This window comes from Staurois parvus, unplaced genomic scaffold, assembly GCF_062004578.1.
Source record: "Staurois parvus isolate SC_StPar_1 unplaced genomic scaffold, SC_StPar_1.0 ptg000452l, whole genome shotgun sequence".
Lineage (NCBI taxonomy): Eukaryota > Metazoa > Chordata > Amphibia > Anura > Ranidae > Staurois > Staurois parvus.
This window is the reverse complement of record NW_028318248.1, coordinates 206039-227103: the sequence shown is the minus strand read 5'-3', so window position 1 is coordinate 227103 and position 21065 is coordinate 206039. Positions and strand designations below refer to the sequence as shown.

The following is a 21065-nucleotide window of genomic DNA, read 5'->3' as shown; positions in this document are numbered from 1 at the left end:
GATCAGAGAGAGGAAAGGGGTGTTTTTGAGGTTGTAGGGAGGGTAAAGATGGGAGAAAACAAGGTCTAATGTATTCCCATCAGAGTGAGTGGAGGACTGTGTCCATTGTGCTAAGGCAAAAGATGAGGTTAAGTTGAAGAGTTGAGATGTAGCTGGGTTGTTCACATTAATGGGGGTGTTAAAGTTTCCAGGAATGATAGTGGGTATTTCAGAGAGTAGGGTAGCCAAGCAGAGAAGTCATTGAGAAAGCAGGGCACCGGTCTAGGAGGCCGATAGATCACTGCAATCCTCAGAGATGGGAGAAAACAGCCAAATGCAGCGAGTCTCGAAAGAAGAGAAAGATAGAGAGGGAGGGTTATGGAACACTTGAAAGGTTCTCAGTGGGGTTAGAAGCAAACCAACTTCACCTCCTTTCCGACCACTGGGTCAGCGTGAGTGAGTCTAGAGAAGGCCTCCATAGGAAAGTATGCTGCTTAAAGCCAGGTTTCTGTAATTGCCAGTAGGTTAAGGGAGTGGGAGACAAAAAGATTATGGACAGAGGTGAGCTTATTACAGACGGAGTGGGCATTCCAGAGTGCACATGAAAAAGAGAGGGAGGTTTTAAGAAGCACGGGGATAGAGATTAAAGTGAGTGTATTGCGGCTATTCCTGGAGGAAGGAGGGTGACTGGTGTGGGGGAGAGATACTGGAGGACCAGGGTTTGGGGAGATATCCCCAGAGGTTAGGAGAAGGAGGGTGAGGAAAGTAAGGTGGGAGAGGGATGTATATGAGGGCACATGCCTTCTTGCAGGTGAGTAAAGTATCAGCAGGAAGTGATGAGAGCAGTAGTAAAAGTGAGGGTGATATGTATAAGCTTTGAGGTGGAGCAGAGGGGTAAAGAATTGAGATTTTGAGAACAAATGATAGTAATATGAAAAGGAGGAGTAGAGTCAGCATATTAAAAGGTACATGGAGTGGGAATCAGACTTGTAGGAGATGTTTCCCAGGGTGTTTGCTTGCAGTCCATCTAGCATGCAGTAGTTCTTTGTTGTATCTTCATGCTGCTTGAGTTAGCCTGCTTTAGCTAAACTGCTGTGTTCAACTGCTTCACACTCCAGCAGAAAACGCACTCTTGCATGAAAAATTACCCCCCCCCGTCTGCAACTATGCCCCCCCCATCTGATGCAGGAAGCCCTTCCTGCTAGCTCTCACAGTGCCATATGCTGCTGTTCTCTTTTGGTGAATATTGCAAAAAAGGGGCAAGCTGGTGTAAAAATTATCACTGTTTTCAAGGAGTGGAAATACAAGCTCCCAATTGACTTTTCCACTTGCTCCAATGTAATCTGGGCATTCAGGGGGATGCAGTTGGGTGTCCTTTCCTTCGTACATGAGGAAGGCGTACACGTACCCTGTGGCTCTGTCGCATAATATATAGAGTTTAACCCCATATCGGGCCCGTTTGCTGGGGATAAACTGCTTGAAGATCAGCATGCCAGTGAACGTGACAAGCGACTCATCCACGCAGATATTTTTGTCCGGGACAAATAATTGGGTGAATTTATCGGAGAAAAAATTAAGGAGTGGCCGACTTTTATACAATTTATCATATGCTGAGTCATTTTGGGGAAGGCACTGTTATCGTTGTAGTGGAGGAACCTCATGATCATTAGATGTCTTGTTCTTTACATGACTGATGAGTAAATTGGCTTGGGTGGGTAGACCAGTAGGAGTGTAATTGATTTTTTTGTGTGAGTCCCATATTAAATGTGAGGCTGTCACGTACCTGATTGGAGACTGAAATGACGAGGTCGGCCTCACTTGTGTCACTAGCCCTGACCCCACTGGAAGTGGAACAGAGGGTGTCTAGGGACCAGGGGGACAAGAGCGCCAGCAGATGTTTGCAGCTCTTGCAGTTGGAGACTTTGGAAGACTGATGAATTTCCGATTCAGGCACAGTAGTAATATGCAGAGCTGGTATGATAGATCGCCAGGTGTGCACCAGAGCAAGGCAGGAAGCTGGGAAGGGAGTGTCAAAGGAATAGCCAGGGTCATCAACGGGCAGACAGCGAGGTACCAAATCATAAGCAAGCCAAAGTCAGGAGCAGAGCCGAAGTCAGGAACCAGTATCAAGCAGGAGAGTAATCAGAGTCAGATCAGGAACAAGCCGGGTCAGCAACAAGGAAATCACACAGGAACGAGCAGGAAACAGGGAACAGCTGAAGACCAGTCAGCATTCAGCACAGGCAGAGGCACCTTTTAAATAGTCCATCTGGCACCAATCTTCGCCGTGCGTGTGCACATGCGTGTGCGTGATCGTGCATTTCTGTGCGCATGCACACATCTATTCGCCAGCTGTCTCACGGGAATTCCCTTACAGAGGCCCAAAAAGGTTCTAAATTCCTCCACTGTTAACTGCTTCCATTCATAGGGACAGGAATAACTTGAATCTGGGTTGGTGGCTATGAACTGTTGGGCATAGAGGTTGCACTGGTCCACAATTGAATTTAGCAAGTCATTGGTAAAAATTAAATAAAAACAAAATCAATGGGGCAAAATTTTCTGTGTTCCCCTGGACTCCTGGCTGGGCAGTAAAAGGGGGGATGTTAGCTGCTCCATATTTAGGGGGAAGCCTTAGGGGATTTTGAAGGGCATATGGAAGAGTGATATGGGCCCTAACCCTTTGGGGCTGAGGTGACCTGGCCTTTCTTGAGGATCTCCATTACTGGTGGAAGCCACAGTGGCTTAGTGGTTAGCACATCTGCCTTGCAGTAAATGGGTTATGGGTTTGATTCCTGACCATGGCACCTCCTGCATGGAGTTTGCATGTTTTCCCTGTGCTTGTGTGGGTTTCCTCCCATTTAAAAAAATTTTTTTTACTGGACATGTTTAACCACTTGCCCTCTTGAGGCTTTACCCCCCTTCCTGACTAGGCCATTTTTTGCTGTTCAGCACTGCGCTATTTCAACTGGTAATTACGCAGTCATGCAATGCTGTACCCAAACAAAATTTATGTCCTTTTTTTCACACAAACAGAGCTTTCTAATACTTCTCCCGAGTATGGGGATACCACATGTGAGAGATTTTTTGGCAGTCTACCTAAATGCAAGCCTCCAAAATCCAATGACCACCTCCAGGCTTTCAAAGGACATATTTCCCTACTACCTATCACAGTTTCAGAGGCTCTAAAATGCAAGGATAGTAAACACCCCCAAATGACCCCTTTTTGGAAAGTAGACACCCCAAGGAATTTGATAAGAGGCATGGTGAGTATTTTACAGATATCATTTTTGACACAGGGTTTGGAAATGAAAAAAAGAAAACAAATACATTTTTGTTTTTCTTTCTTCATTTTCCAAAAACATGTGGCAACAAATTAGATCTGCAAAACACTCACCATGCCTCTTAGCAAATACCTCTACTTTCCAAAAAGTGGTCATTTGGAGGGGTTGCTTCTGATTTCCTGGCATTTCAGGGTCAACATTAGAAGCTTATGCCACACATCACCCACTCTTGAAGACCAAGCCTTTTCTGACACTTTTTGCTCACATGAAAAAACATTTTGTTTGCTAGAAAATTACTTTGAACCCCCAAACATTATATATTTTTTTAACGCAGAGGCCTTAGAGAATAAAACAGTGGGTGTTGAAATTTTATATGTCACACGGTATTTGCGCAGAGATTTTCCAAAACTTTTGGGAAAAATAAACTTTTTAGAATTTTAATGCACAAAAACACAATATCGCCCAATTGTTTGATAAAATATAAAAGATTATGTTATGCTGAGTAAATAGATACCAAACATGATATGCTTTAAAATTGCGCATGCCCATGCAATGGCAAGAAAGTACATACATTTTTATTATCAATAGGCAACGCTTTCAAAGCCTTTTTTTTTGTTAGTTATTTTGATTTTTTCAATTATTTTTAAACTGTCCCCTTTCTTACTTTTTTTATCACTTTTAATGCTATCACAGGGAATTCAAATATCCCCTGTAACTTCAATGGGCATTGTTATATATTCTCTTTTGAGAAATCTGGGGTCTACTAGACACTATGTATCTCCTCTGTGCTTACATTATCTAATCTCACCAAGATCGATGTGATCAGATGCTTTCCCAATTTACAAATGGCGCTGTTTATAACCTGCGAAATTGAAGTGATGAAATGCTCATAGCTTCCAAGTTCTTAAACTATAGAGATGATTGAAGCCATTATGGTCTCTGATCAGCTCTATGGTCAGCCATCTGCTGGCTGTATTCTTGGATTCTCAGGGGAGCCCAAGAAAACTGTGGAAGGCACCGGGGGGGGGGGGGGGGGGGGGAAGATGTCCCTTCCCGCTGCTCCTAAAAACAATTCAGCAGCTAATTGGCCATTAGGATTGTTTTTACGTAAAAGCTGACCATCAGCTGAAAAAAATTATACCAGGATGATGCCTGTAGCTGCAGGCATAATCCCAGTAAAACCACTCAAAGTCCATCGACATACCAGTACATTGCTGGCTCACGTTGGGCATATATGTAACAGCAGAGAACATGGACATACGATGAATTAGCTCTGTGGATCAACATGACCACAATTTATTATTTTCTTTAATGTCCATGTTGAGGGTTAGGCCCAAAAAGAGTTTTAAGTTCAGGAACCGTGATAGGTTTCCATGCAAATTGTCTGGCAAGAGCTGAATTTGAGTGGGCGGCCATGTATTGTTGTGCGTATACAGTTCCAAGAAAATGTGAACCCCTTGGGATTATGTGGAGTTTTGCATAAATTTGGCATAAAATGTGCTCTGAACGTCATCTAAGTCACAACAATAGAAGAACATAGTCTGCTGAACATAATACTACACAAACATTAGATGTTGCCATGGTTTAATTGCACAAAACATGTAAACATTCACAGTGCAGGGAGGAAAAAGTATGTGAGGCCCTAGCTTAATGACTTCTCCCAGAGCTAATTGGAGCCAGGAGTGAGCCAACCTTGACTCCAATCAGTGTGATGATATTGGATGTGTTGCTGACAGCTGTCCTGCCCTTAAAAAACACACACCTGTTTTGGGTTTACTGGTTTCAAGAAGCACTGTCTGATGTGAACCATGCCTCGCAGAAAAGAGCTCTCAGAAGACCTACGATCAAGAATTGTTGACTTGCATGAAGCTGGAAAGGGTTACAAAAGTATCTCCAAAAGCCTTGATGTTCATGTGTCCACGGTAAGACAGACTGTCTACAAATGGAGAAAGTTTAGCACTGTTGCTACTCTCCCTAGGCGCGGTCGCCCTGTAAAAATGACTGCAAGAGCACAGCGCAGAATGCTGCATGAGGTAAAGAAGAATCCCAGAGTGTCAGCTAAAGACCTACAGAAATCTCTGGAACATGCTAACATTTTTGTTGACACATCTACAATAAGGTAAACATTAAACAAGAATGGAGTACATGGGAGGACACCACGGAGGAAGCCATTGCTGTCCAAAAAGAATATTGCAGCACGTTTGAAGTTTGCAAAAGAGCACCTGGATGTTCCACAGCACTACTGGCAAAATATACTGTGGACAGATGAAACCAAGATTGAGTTGTTTGGGAAGAACACACAACACTATGTGTGGAGAAAAAAAGGCACAGCACACCAACATCAAAACCTCATCCCCACTGTAAAACATGGCGGAGGGAGCATCATGGTTTGGGGCTGCTTTGCTGCCTCAGGGCCTGGACGGATTGTTGTCATTGATGGGAAAATGAATTCCAGAGTTTATCAAGACATTTTGCAGGAAAACGTACGACCATCTGTCCACCAACTGAAGCTCCGCAGAGGATTGGTTATGCAACAGTACAATGACCCAAAGCATACAAGTAATTCAACAAAACAATGGCTGCAACAGCACAGAATACGCCTTCTGGAGTGGCCCAGTCAGAGTCCTGACCTCAACCCGATTGAAATGCTGTGGCATGACCGTAAGAGAGCGATTCACACCAGACATCCCAAGAATATTGCTACACTGAAACAGTTTTGTGAAGAGGAGTGGTCCAAAATGACTCCACATCGTTGTGCAGGTCTGATCTGCAACTACAGGAAACATTTGGTTGAGGTTATTGCTGCCAAAGGAGGGTCAACCAGTTATTAAGTCCAAAGGTTCACATACTTTTTCCTCCCTGCACTGTGAATGTTTACATGTTTCAGATTGAGTGCGGCTTCGAAAGAGTGCAATGCAGTTAAACACAGCAGTTGAACTAAAGCAGGAGAACTTAGAGCCAAGACATGAGCATAGTCGCCACCTCAGTTACAGCGGAATGCTGGTGTCACTAAGTGCTAGGCTGTCCCACACTGGTTGCAGATTCTGCAGGAGCTTTCCAGGACATCCCAGATCTCTTGAGCTCATGGTATCATCACGAGTGGAGAGGCAGAAGCCCACACTGCATACACTCTTCATTAACCACTTGCTCTCCTGAGGATTTACCCCCCTTCTTGACCAAGACTCTTTTTGCTACTCGGCGCTGCACTAATTCAACTGATAATTGCGCGGTCATGCAATGCTGCACCCAGACAACATTTACGTCCTTTTTTTCACACAAATAGAGATTTCTTTCAGTGGTATTTGATCACCTGTGCACTTTTTATTTTTCACGCTATAAACAAAAAAAGACCAAACATTTTGAAGAAAAACAATATTTTTTACTTTCAGCTATAAAAAATATATAGTAAACTCAAAGTTAGTTATAAATTTAGACCAAATGTATTCTGCTACATGTTTTTGGTAAAATAAATCCCAATAAGTGTATATTGATTGCTTTGTGTGAAAGTTATAGTGTCTACAAACTATGGTATAGATACTGCAATTTACACCATTTTTTGCTATACAGCGCTGCGCTAGTTTAACGGACAATTGCGCGGTCATGCAATACGGTACATAAATGAAGTGACAAATGTGTGTAAAAAATATATATATATTTTTTTTTGTAATTTTCCAAAAACTTGTGGTAAAAAAATAAATTCTTCTATTGATTCAACATGCCCCTCAGCAAATAGTTTGGGGTGTCTACTTTCTAAAAAGGGGTCATTTTGGGAGGTGGGGGCATTCTATGCCCAGCATTAGAAGTTTATGCCATACATCACTCACTCTTCTAACCACCTGAAGACCAAGCCTTTTCTGACACTTTTTGTTCATATAAAAAAAATCAGTATTTTTTGCTATGAAATTTATTTAAACCCCTATACATTATATATTTTTTTAAAAGCAGACACCCTAGTGAATAAAATGGTGGGCACTACAATTTTTTATGGCACATAGTACTTGCGCAGCGATTTTTCAAAAGCAAATTTAAAAAAAAAAAAAAAATTATTGCTGGGTTGGCAGCAATAAATGCACAAAAACACAATATATTGGCCAAATATTTGGTAAAATATGAAAGATAATGGTATGCCGAGTAAATAGATACCAAACATGACATGCTTTAAAACTGCGCATGCCCGTGCAATGGTGACAAACTGCAAACATTTTTAATATCCATAGGCAACGCTTTAAAAGCTACCATTTTAGATTTACAGAGGAGGTCTAGTGTTAGAATTACTGCCCTTGCACGGCAATACCTCACATGCATGGTGCAACTGCTGTTTACATACCGGTCCAAGGTCAAGGCTTGTGCACACAGGTGTGCACACATAGGAGGGGTGGTTTTTTTTTTTTTTTTTTTTAGTTATTTTGATTTTTTTAATTATTTTTACATTGTACCTTTAATTTTTTTTTATCACTTTTAATGCTATAACAGGGAATGCAAATATCCCCTATAACTTCAATGGGCATTGTCATATATTCTTATTTGAGAAATCTGGGGTCTATCAGACTCTGGATATCTCCTCTGCCCCTACATTATCTAATCAAACCAAAATCGGAGTGATCAGATGCTTTCCCAATTTACAAATGGCGCTGTTTATATCCTGCAAAACTGAAGTGATGAAATGCTCGTAGCTTCCGAATTCTTAGACTATAGAGATGATTGGCACCACTCTGGTCTTCAATCAGCTCTATGGTCAGCTGGCAGAAACACCGGCTGCATTCTCAGGTTCCCCCGATGGCACGGGACTGCCCGAGAAGGCCGTGGAAGGCAGCAGGGGAGGGGGGCATCAGTTTCCTCTACTTGTAAAAGCAATCCTGCAGCTAATTAGCCACTAGGATTGCTTTTACATGAAAGCCGATCGCTGGCTGAAAAAAACGATACCAGGATGATGCCTGCAGCTGTAGGCATCATCCTGGTATAACCATTCAAAGTCCAGTGATGTACCAGTACATTGCTGGTCCTTGTTGGTTATATATGCTATGTTCTTTTTTTTTGCATGCAGCCTGTGAGAAGAAATATCTGCCAGAAAAAGTGTGTGGTATGCCCACCATTACAATATACCACCCTGCATCCACCCACGTCTAATAGTGGGCACACATTAGGTCACACTTTGCCACAAGCGCCAGTTCCAAGATTGAACAAATGTTTAAATAGTGGCACGCTTGAATAAAAATTGTCCACGTATAAGTGGTACACCATATGGAAAAAGGATGACACCAAGTCCCAAACTATCTTGCCACTGCTCCCCATGTAGTCTGGGCATCCAGTGGGTTCCACGTGACTATCTTTTCCCTCGTAAATCTGAAACTTATAAGTATAGCCTGTTGCACTCTCACAGGTCTTCTACATCTTAACCCCATATCTGGCACACTTGCAGGGGATAAATTGTTTGAATGCAAGGCGGCCAGAAAAATTAATGAGGGACTCATGAACGCAGATGTTTTGCTGCAGAGTATAGACATCTGCAAATTTTTGGTTAAGGTGATTTGCGAGGGGCTGAATTTTGTGGAGCCGGTCAAATTCAGGGTCACCCGAGGATGACAGAGTGTATTGTCGCTGAAATGCATAAAACACATTATACTCTCATATCTATGCCTGGCCATGGCAGCAGAGAACATGGGATATGATGAATCGCATCTGCGGATGAATACAACTGCAATTCATTTCTTTTAGTAATGCCTGTGTTGAGAGTTAGGCCCAAAAAAACTGTAAATTCCAAAACCGTAATGAGTTTCCATGTGAATGGTCTGGCAAGCTTTGAATTTGGGTTAGCAGCAATAAATTGTTCTGCATATAAATTGCTTTGATCCACAATTGACGCATACAGATATTCCGTGAATAACAGCTCCAAAAATCAAGGAGGTATGTGAAATACCAGGATGTACTAGACCGCTGGTGCACGCCAGTTCACCAAAAGGTAGAGCGGCACTAGTACTGGCACTCTGCTGCATATGAGAGTCATCAAAATTTACCGGCAAGTGCTAACAGAGATCAGGCCTGATTCTGCGAACACTGCGGTTTTGTGTGCAATGTATCAAGTGACAGTGACCTACTGACACTACACTTGCTGGGGGAGAAGGGGGGGTAAGAGTAGGGGCTAAATGCAGGTGCTGGCAGGTGCTGGGGCTGATCCCGCTAACACTGCGTTTTTGGGGATGCTATACTAATGTGAACGCTGGTATAGAGCTGATCTGATCAAAGATATTGACCCGTTCAGACACTATACTAGCAATGGAGGTTTATTGTGCATGAGCGTGCTCCTGGCAATCAAGGGGTTAAATGTGATGACAGGTGTACCGACGGGCAATCTGACGCTATCTGGGAGGGGCATGAAAACCACGGGAGCACGAATCACGTATATATATGTGTGTGTGTGTGTGTGTGTGTGTGTGATTTTGCGCACCCGTGCCGCCCTGTAGCAGTATTTCTGCTATAGGGCGGTCAGGAAGCGGTTACAGAAGCAGTTTGTGTTACATCACTGCATTACTTTAACCGACAATTACGCGGTCATGCAACACTGCACCGAAATTAAATTTACATCCTTTTTCCCCACAAATTGAGCTTTCTTTCGGTGGTATTTGATCGCCTGTGCATTTTTTATTTTTTGCGCTATAAAAAAAAAAGGCTGACAATTTGGAGAAAAAAAACAATATTTTGGACTTTTTGCTATAAAACATGTCCAGTAAAAAAATGTAAAAATCAAATTTAGTCATAAATTTCTGCCAAAATGTATTCTGCTACATGTTTTTGCTTAAAAAAAAAACCCAATACGTGTAAATTAATTGGTTTACGTGAACCATTTATGATTTATGACTAAATCAAATTTAGTCATAAATTTCTGCCAAAATGTATTCTGCTACATGTTTTTGCTTAAAAAAAAACCCAATACGTGTAAATTAATTGGTTTACGTGAAAGCTATGGCATCTACAAATGGCGGGAAAGATACTGGGATTTTTTTTCTTATTATACTAATAATGGCGGCGATCAGCGACTTATGGCGGTGATCAGCGATTTATGACAGTGATCAGCGACTTATGGTGGGACTGTGGGACTCCGGGACTGCTGCGGACATTTTGACACTGGGGGGGAACTGACTTGGGGTCACTGACATCCCCAGTGACACCAATACAGTGATCAGTGCAAAAAAAAAAAAGCACTGACACTGTACTAATGGCACTGGGGACGAAGGGGTTAATATTTTTTTGGTAATGAAAGGGTTAACTGTGTGAGGGGAGAGTGTTACTAGGGGGCGGGGGTGTGTACTTCACAGGAACACGCTGATCCCAAGATATAAAGTCTTCTCTCAAGTTTAGCGTGCTCTGAACTGACAGATAGTAGACTTGCAGTGTAAACACTGCAGCCGTGCTATCTGTCAGTGATGACCAGTAATCGCCGGGACTCGGCAGGTAATGACCCCCCAGGATCCGGTGTGATGGACACCTGCTGCCGCGATCGCAGGATGGGTAAGGCAGGGACGCGCCTCGCGCCCGCCCCCTACCTGTTTTGCAGAGCGACATTAAAAGACGGCGCTGTGCGCAGAGGTGCCGCCCTGCCGCAGTAAAAACACTGTGGCAGGTCGGCAACTGGTTAAGGGACTCTGCATGCAGACAGCTTTTTACACCTCACACCTGCTTACAAATTTGTGATCTTTACCTGGAATCCATTTACATAAAATTTCTATTATTGCTAGTCGCCATTGCACAATTCTGGACAATTTCATGCTCCTAACTTTATGGGAACAGTTTGGGGATGGCCCCTTCCTGTTCCAACATTACTGCGCACCAGTCCATAAAGACCTGGATGAGCGAGTTTGGGGTGGAGAAACTTCACTGGCCTGCACAGAGTCCTGACCTCAACCCGATAGAACACCTTTGGGATGATTTAGAGTGGAGACTGCGAGCCAGGCCTTCTTGTCCAACATCAGTGCCTGACCTCACAAATGTGCTTCTGGAGGAATGGGCAAACATTCCCATAGACACACTCCTAAACCTTGTGGACAGCCTTCCCAGAAGAGTTGAAGCTGTTATAGCTGTAAAGGGTGGGCCAACTCAATATTGAACCCTACGGACTAAGACTGGGATGGCAATTAAAGTTCATGTGAGTGTAAAGGCAGGTGGCCCAATACTTTTAGCAATATAGTGTACAATGGATATAAAAAGTCTACACACCCCTGTTAAAATGTCATGCTTCTGTGATGTCAAAAAATTAGACAACGATAAATCATTTCAGAATTTTTTCAACCTATAAACTGCACAACTCAGTTGAAAAGCAAACTGAAATCTTTTAGGTGGAGGGAAGTAAAAATAAAAAAAATAAAGTAATATGGTTGCATAAGTGTGCACACCCTTAAAATAATACTTTGTTGGAGCACCTTTTGATTTTATTAGAGCACTCTGTCTTTTTGGGTATGAGTCTATCAGCATGGAACATCTTGACTAAGCAATATTTGCCCACTCTTCTTTGCAAAAACACTCCAAATCTGTCAGATTGGGAGGGCATCTCCTGGGCACAGCCCTCTTCAGATCACCCCACAGATTTTCAAACGGATTCAAGTCTGGGCTCTGGCTGGGCTATTCCAAAAGTTTAATCTTCTTCTGGTGAAGCCATTCCTTTGTTGATTTGGATGTATGCTTTGGGTGGTTGTCATGCTGAAAGATGAAGCCCCTCTTCATGTTCAGCTTTCTAGCAGAAGCCTGAAGGTTTTCTGCCAATATTGACTGGTATTTGGAACTGTTCATAATTACCTCTGCCTTGACTAAAGCCTCAGTTCCAGCTGAAGAAAAACAGCCCCAAAGTATGATGCTGCCACCACCATGCTTCACTGTGGGTATGGTGTTCTTTTGGTGATGTGAAGTGTTGTTTTTGCACCAAACATATCTTTTGGATTTATGGCCAAAACGTTCAACCTTGGTTTCATCAGAGCATAACACATTTTCCCACATGCTTTTGGGAGACTACAGATGTGTGTTTGCAAAATTAGCCGGGCTTGGATGTTTTTCTTCGTAAGAAAAGGCTTCAGTCTTGCCACTCTACCCTATAGCCCAGACATATGAAGAATACAGGAGATTGTTACATGTACCACACAACCAGTACTTGTCAGATATTCCTAAGCTCCTTTAATGTTGCTGTAGACTCTTGGCAGCCTGCCAGACCAGTTTTCTTGTCGTCTTTTCATCAATTTTGGAGGGACGTCCAGTTCTTTGGAAAGTCACTGCTGTACCATATTTTCTCCACTTGATGATGACTGTCTTCACTGTGGTCCATGGTATATCTAATGCCTTGGAAATTCTATTGTACCCTTCTCCTGACTGATACCTTTCAACAATAAGATCCCTCTGATGCTTTGGAAGCTCTCTACAGACCATGGCTTTTGCTGCAGGATGCAACTAAGAAAATGTTGGGAAAGACCTACTAGAACAGCTGAACTTTATTTGGGGTTAATCAGAGGCACTTTAAATGATGGCAGGCGTGTACTGACTCCTATATAACATGATTTTGAATGTGATTGCTTAACTCTGAACACAGCTACATCCCCAGTTATAAAAGGGTGTGCACACTAATGCAGCCACATTATTTTAGTTTTCTATGTTTACTCCCCCCCTAAAAGATTTTCAGTTTGTTTTCAATTGAGTTGTACCATTTATAGGTCACATTAAAGGTGGAAAAAGTTTTGAAATGATTTATCTTTGTCTCATTTTTTTACATCACAGAAAAGTGTGTTTGAGTGTGCATAATTGTATATATGTTTTCTTTGCCATTCTGATCCCTATTTACATTATTGATTTTTTTTTTTTGTACCCATTTACTAAAACGGAAGATACAGTTACTCAATGATCCTTCAACTAATTTTGCATCCTCCTACACCACAAAATAGGCCAAAATGGCTTCACACTTCTCTTCTAGCAATAGTTATTACAGGCTATGGGACTTCAAGCTGAGACCATCAATCTGTATTTGTGAATACAAAGGGAGGAATGGAGGTGGCCAGAGAGGTGGAGCAGAGTCTAGAGATGGAGGGATGAAGGGAGCTGGAGTGTGGTGCATAGAGATGAAGGAATGCAGGGCACTGGAGTGGGGTGCAGGTAGGGGTCAGAGTTGGAGTGGGGTTCAGGAAGGTGGTGCAGAGAGATGGAGGGATGCAGGGAGCTGGAGTGGGGTGCTGGGATTTGAAGAGGGGTGCATGTAGGAGGCAGATGGCTGGAGTGGGGTTCAGGAAGGTGATACAGAGAGATGGAGGGATGCAGAGAGCTGGAGTAGGGTGCTGGTATTTGAACAGGGGTGCATGTAGGAGGCAGATAGCTGGAGTGGGTTCAGGTGGTGCAGAGAGATAGAGAGATGCAGGGAAATGGTGTATGTGTCAGAGAGATGGAAGGATACAGGGAGCAGGAGTGGGGTGCAGAGAGATGGATGGATGCAGGGAGCTTGATTAGGGTGCAGAGACTTGGAGAGGGGTGCAGATAGCGGAGCAGAGATGGTGACATGCAGGGAGCTGGAGTGAGGAGAGTTAGAAAGGGGAATCTTCACTTTCAAATAATGGTAATTTTTTTTCCTTGTTTTTGTGTCTTAGGCAAAAGGATCAAATGACAAACAGGAACCTAAACATGAACAAAGCTGAGTGCCAACTCTTCCATGAAATGGATGATGCCAATGTTAATGCCATCTGCGAAGAGAGTTTTGATTGGCATATTTGTCATGGCACTGTATATGGAAAAGGTTGCTCTGTGATAAGTGCTATTTGCTTGGCCACACAACACAAGTCTAAGAAAAATAGCTGCCCTATACATGGAGGAAAAAGCAAATATGTGTGGTAACCCCACCCCCCACTCCACCCCAAACACATGAGCTCCTTTGCTTATGGGGCCTGAAAATTCCAGACCTTGTAAGTCAGTGGTGTCAGTGCCATAAGCAATTTTGTTAAGGACATTTCAGGTGCCAGCATCAGCCCTTTCCATAGCAACCTATGACAGTAGGAAGCTATCCTATATAGAACAGGTAGAAATGCCGCTTCTGTATATGGTTCAGCTGTCGCCGAAAAGGGGACCAAATGGGTGAAAGTTTATGCATTCATCCTATTGCCGGACAGCCAAAGTTTGGTCCGAACCTACATACAAAGTGGTTTGTACAGGTTTTATATTGTCATAGTTCTGTTTCAGATCAACAGAGGAAAGAATTTATGAATCATGCTGCAATGTTATAGTAAATATAAATGGCATTTGGTGCATTGCATAATGCACCTGAACAGACCTCTTTGGGACAGCTGTGACAGCTGTCAACTGACACTGCATAAAGTATAAATTACATGTTGTCAGCACACTGTGTCCAAAACCAATATGATGATTGCAACAAAATCCAAGTTGTGCCAATGACCTATTTCATATGCATCACTGCTTCAGTTCTGCAATGCCTTGCTGTTCAACATAATTGATAAATCTTCCTTAGTGTCTCTAAACTCATACTCCCACTGTCTGTTGATTAAAGGATAAGTTCAGCTTTTGTAACATGTTTCCTGTTACACCCATAGCACCAGACCCCTACTCCCCCCCGCTCTCTGTCTCAATTTTAAAAAATGTGGCTGTGCGGGGCTGTGCCCCCCTTGCCACGTCATTCATTCACAGGGTTATGTGAATAGGAAACTACAAGTACCGACAGCCTTTGCGGCTGTTGGCTTGAAGTTGTCAATTAACTACCAGAGCACTGATTCTTCCTGTCAGTGTGAAACTGCCTGCCTATATTGTACGGGCAGACAGCTTACACTTATAGTCTGTAGGAGTCCTGCATGGCACCTGTGATCTGCTGATCGTGGTTGCAATGTTTTCCAGGATCCTACAAAAAAAAAATGGTACCTGCAAAAAATTTTCATTTATTTATTTTAAGTGAACTTATCCTTTTAAGCTAACATGGAGTGGACTCGAACCCAAAGAGTGAAGATTTGCTGTTATAGGAAATATCTAGAATGCAATGCACTTCCTGTGTTGCAGCCTTCTAGCTGTATATCTGGAGTGTGAGATTATCTAAGGTACAGCTCATTCTGCTAGTCTCACCAGATTTGGAGTGAGATTTGATGTCACTACTGTGCTGCTCACTGTTCTCCTTGCTGGAGGGGAAGCTGTACTGAGGACCTACAGTGCAGGGATCTCCTGGCTTTTACAGCATTCTTTCTGTGCTTCCTCCACCTCTGTCATTACCCCACCAGTCATCAGATTACCTTTTGCCAGAGGGGAAGCCTTGCTCCTCCACACACAGTTACAGTGGAGATCAAAGCCTAGTAAGTTAGTAATGGAAAAGGATCAGCTGCAGGGAGACCACAGACAATTCTGCTAACTATTCCTTTGCCCTCTACTTCCTTTTTTGTGGCACACACAAATCCTCTTTAATTTGGAGCTCTCAGTGTTTATTTTGTTTTCTCAAGGGAGAAGTAAATCTGTACTTAAAATGTTGTTAGTTTATTCCAACTTTCTCCAACAGGCAGTTACTTTGCTAGAGATGCGTCCTACTCTGACCATTACACCTCACCATCTCCCAATGGAGTATGGATGATGTTTGTGGCTAATGTGTTGGTGGGGAACTTTATTGAAGGGGATTCGACAATGAGACGCCCACCTCAGAAACCAAACATCAGCCAGAGATATGACTCCTGCATGGATAATTTGTACAATCCGTCCATCTTTGTAGTGTTTGAAAGATTTCAGGCTTACCTAGAGTACATTCTGGAGTATGAGGAAGAAAATGTGTAGGCCTGGCCCCTGACTTGAGAAAGAGGGGCAGACAAAAGTACTGTTCCTGCTATAATTAACTTTGTTTCAACAGCATCACCTGTTCTACCAGCAGATTTATTGAAAGACTTCTTGAACATCTTCATAACTGCAAAGTAAAAGCTCTAGGGTTGGCAAGATTTAGGTTTTGAAGTCATCACTTACTATAAATTAGCTCCTCTTCCGGTATTGCTAGGTAGCTGGAAAGACCCAGAGACATCAGATTCTGATGGTTGTAGAGTTCCAGCTATTTCTACAGCTATTAAGACCCAATTCTGGGCTCCGGCCTCCCAGTTTCCTATTCCCTAACCCTTTCCAGATTTCTTTACACTCTTACCTCTGGCTTAATTATAGATCAAGACGGGGACAATTAGGATATATTTGTTACCTCCTTCACCTCTTCAACAACCACCAACAGGTTGCAGCAGTCCTCACTTATCCAGCCACTGGTGTACCTACAGATATTGGGGGCAAATCAGTGGACACCTTTTTGCCCAGCCTCAATTTTATTGAACTCTCCTGGGTTCCCTTGCTGTCCCTTTTTACTACTCCAGTAAAACCCTTACAATCAGGAAATGTGTATTGAGTGGTGCTATCACAAAGGACTCCACAGCAGAGCTGATGCAGAGACACTGGCCCAATTCCTCTTTGACATCACATGACCAAGAACAGGGGGCCCTTTCAAATGCTTTACATTGGTCCTGTAACCTTCCTGCATGGTTCTCTTGTGGAGGCTCTTGACAAATGTGGTGCCCAACCCCTGCCCTTCTCACCAACTTGAGACAAAGAACAGGTCAATCTCACACCACGCTGCCACTTGCATAACAATGCCACTCTCAGCTGCACCCTGTCTATGACCAAGTCCCAAATACAGTTTCTTAAAAGTATTCATATTTCTGAATACCTACCATTTACAGTCTTCTACAATGCAGAATATTGTCAAACATGAAATAAGCTTCAAAATAGATATAAATATGACAGGTCTCGGATATCCATTTCTCCAAATGAGGGGTGTGGAGTCCTAATTCACTCTGGTGACTCCTAGCATAGGGATGTTTAGGTTAAAAATGCTACTCAATAACTGAGGGAGGTAAATATGTCTATATTCTGGCTGTGCTGTCATTATTTAATGAATTATGACACATGCTGAAGTTTTAGAGTCTGGGCTGAGAACCAGTCCATCAGGGATGTGTGTTCTCCCAGCTTCCAACTAAGGTATTTATAATATATAACCCAATTATATACAGTTAGGTCCATATATATTTGGACACAAGCACAATTTTAGTTTTTTTCAGGTATTTACCAAAACATATTCAAGCTATAGTTATATAATGAATACGGGCTGAAAGTACACACACTCAAGTTTAATTTGAGGGTAGCCATCCCCTCTTTTTTTCAAAGGACAAAAAGTAATTGGACAATTGAATATAATCATAAATAAAATGTTCATTTTTAATATTTTGTTGATAATCCTTTACTGGCAATGACTACCTGAAGTCTGGAACCCATAGACATTACCAAAGACTGGTCTTCCTCCTTTCTGATGCTTTGCCAGGCTCTAACTGCAGCTGTCTTCAGTTGTTCTTTGTTTGTGGGTCTTTCTGCCTTTTAGTTTTGCCTTCAGCAAGTGAAATTCATGCTCAATTGGGTTGAGATCAGGTGATTGACTTGGCCATTGCAGAATATTCCACTTCTTTTCCTTCAAAAGCTCCCGGGTTGCTTTTGTAGTGTGTTTTTGGATCATTGTCCATCTGTACTGAGAAAGTGCCGTTCAATCAACTTTGCTGCATTTGGCTGAATCTGGACTGACAGTATATCTCTAAACACTGGAGAATTCATCCGGCTGCTTCTGTCACATCATCAATAAACACCAATAACCCAGTGCCACTGGACGCAATGCATGCCCATGCCATCACACTACCTCCAACATGTTTGACAGATGACGTTATGCGCTTTGGATCATAAGCTGTTCCAAGCCTTCTCCACACTTTTTTCTTCCCGTCATTCTGGTAAGGATTAACCTTAGTTTCCTCCATCCAAAGAATGCTTTTCTAGAACTAGTCTGGCTTTTTTAGATGTTTTTTGGCAAAGTCTAATCTGGCTTTTTTTATTCTTCAGGCTTGGTTTATACCTTGTGGTGAACCCTCTGTATTTGCTCTTGTGAAGTCTTCTCTTGATTGTAGACTTTGACAGTGATACACCCACCTACTGGAGAGTGTCCTTCACTTATCTGGATGTTGTGAATGGGTTTTTCTTTACCATAGAGAGGATCTTGTGATCATCCACTACTGTTGTCTTCCGTGGACTTCCAAGCCTTTTTATGTTGCTGAGCTCACTAGTGCGTTAATCTTTCCTCAGAATGTACCAAACTGTTGATTTGGCCACTCCTACTATTGCTTCTATCTGGATTTGTTTCATTTTTTGAAGCTTTACAATGGCCTGTTTCACTTGCATGGACAGTTCCTTTGAACACATGATGTAGGTTCACAGCAACAGATTCCAAATGCAAATACCACACTTGGAATCCACTCCAGACCTTTTACCTGCTTAAGTGATGAAGAAATAACAAAGGCATAGCCCACGCCTGGCCATGAAACAGCTTTTGATTAAATTGTTCAATTACTTTTGGTCCCTTGAAAAAGGGGGGATGGCTACTCTTAAGAGCAGTAATCCCTAAACCCTTCCCCCAATTTGGATGTACATACCCTCAAATTAAACCTGAGAGTGTGCACTTTCAGCCCATATCCATTATATAAACTATAGCTTGAATATGTCTTGGTAAATTCCTGAAAAAAACTAAAATTGTGCCTGTGTCCAAATATATATGGACCTAACTGTATATGTCCGGTAACTTTCTGGTCATTGAAGCAGCTACATCAGACACTTTTATGGGCCCTCCGATGTATATTTAGGATCAGATTCTGCTAGTCCTATTACCAGGCTGATAAGGAATGTCTGCCAGCAACTAAGATTTTGTGAACGGAGTTGAAAGGAGGTGGGAGAGGAAAAGGTCACTGTGCAATGCTTTCTTATGAAGAAATGGCAAAGGGGACTGGTGTCAAGGACTGCACGAAGGTAAAATAACTTCAGAAGTGCCCCCAGCCCCCTCAATACTTACCTGAACCCAATCGTGATCCAACGATGTGCATGACAGCCTTGGCTGTCCTGGGTCTCTGTCTCTTCATTGGTGAGACAGCAAGCGGGAGCCATTTCTGTCAAGCACACCCAGTCAGCCAATGAGGAAGGGGGCCAAGCCACAGCTCCATGTGTGAATGGACACACGGAGCAGCAGCTCGGAAACAAGCCTGCTCGGGGGCCCCCATAGCAAGCTGCTTGCTATGGGGGCACCCAACAGAAAGGAGGAGTCAACAGGGGACCCGAGAGGAGGAGGATCCAGGCTGCTCTGTCCAAAACCACTACACAGAGCAGGTAAGTATAACATGACTAGTGTAGAAGAGATGTGTTGGCTAAGACTAAAGCAACTAAAACCATACCAACCCGACTCTCTCGAAACCCCTTCCCCCACCAACTCTCCCTCTACCAATAAAGGAGGCCAAACACCGTTGGAGAAAAATGGCCTTCACTGCCTTTTATTAACAATTCAACTTAAATCACAAAAAACATTCCTTAAAACAGAAACATACTGGATAAGTCTACAAAGGCACCAAACAATATTGATATCCCCTGCGGAACCTTAACCCTAATATTCATACTAGGCCTCCAGCTGCAATGCACCGACTCGGAGACAAAAACACACCTTCTGCAGTGTAGAACCTCGGTTAACTGGAATGCACCCGGGCACACCATACCACAGATGGGTCCCACCCATACACTTTTGCATAAAACAATTTGCGGCCTCCAAAGACCAACAACTGAACCCAAAACGAAACAAAGCGAGAATGGAAAGACCCAAAACACCCCAGGGGAGGGCGGGAGGGAAGTTTCCTCTTCAGCTGCTATACCAGCACTGGATCGTCCGACCCCCCAACACTCCCCAAAATCATCAAAGGTCCCACCCCGTGCTACCAACACCAATCAGGTAACCTTCTTGTTTTAAACAATCCCCTTTAACTTAACCCCTTCCTGTCTTTCTCTCCCCTCTTCACCTAGTCATGTCTGCCCTCCACTATTCTTCCCTTTCTTTTCTGCTACGGGCACCACTTGTTTGTTATTTAAAAAAAAAAAATTAACCTTTTTAGTATCGCTTCAAGTCTAAAAATCCAAACTACCTCCATCTCACAGAATTGTATACACTGCAAAATAAGGCCAGATAGAACCTTCCCCCAGCAGGATTGGAAAGGGCATAGATTTAGGTTGTATACCTATGCAAGCTTATGGACTAACTCAGTATTTAAAATGTGTATACCACTGTAACTGAACATGTTATTAAGTGATAATCAAGTATGATTTAAAAAAAAAATTAAGGTAAAAGCACAGAAACAGCATTTTAAACGATCACTTGCAGCGTTTTTCTTTTCCATAACCAATATGACTTGCAATATGCCTCTGAATGGGATAACACATTTGACTTCAGGAAGAGTCACTTTCCTACCTGGCACAGCTATTATGCTCCTCTCGTCACCTTCCTACATAACCTTTATGCACAGTAGCTGGTGGGATAGGAAGGAAAAGGAATACTTCTGTACTGTACAGCCACCGGATCCCTTCCATGGACCCCAAGTATGGGTGTAACCTTCCACCATGTTTCCGGGGCTAAGTCATCCCATCTGCGGATGCCGCTAGGGAGAGGGAAAGGAGATTAGCAAACATTGCTGTTGTTCCCTAGCTAGAATAAACCTAGAAATGTATTAAGTTATTTTTGAAATTGGCTGTTACTTTCCCAGGCTGCTGTAGCTGGGAAGAAGCTAATAGAGCATGATCTGTACACCACTGGCTTCAGTGGCGTGCAAAGGCGACATCAGGATCTAATAGGCCTCTGATATCTCATCAAATAGAACATTCACCATAAATATTTTATCACACGAGGGTCTATTGGCCCCTCATGTGATA

The 21065-nt window shown here is 42.8% G+C and overlaps 1 protein-coding gene across 1 annotated transcript; it reads left to right on the top strand.

Annotated features, from left to right (window-relative positions):
* Nucleotides 1-776: 776 nt before the first annotated feature.
* On the top strand, nt 777-16037 carry LOC149453082 (protein mono-ADP-ribosyltransferase PARP12-like). Its single transcript, XM_089688707.1, has 3 exons — nt 777-790; nt 13871-14016; nt 15769-16037. The coding sequence occupies exons 1-3, from the start codon at nt 777-779 to the stop codon at nt 16035-16037; spliced, it is 429 nt and encodes a 142-aa protein (XP_089544833.1).
* Nucleotides 16038-21065: the final 5028 nt, after the last annotated feature.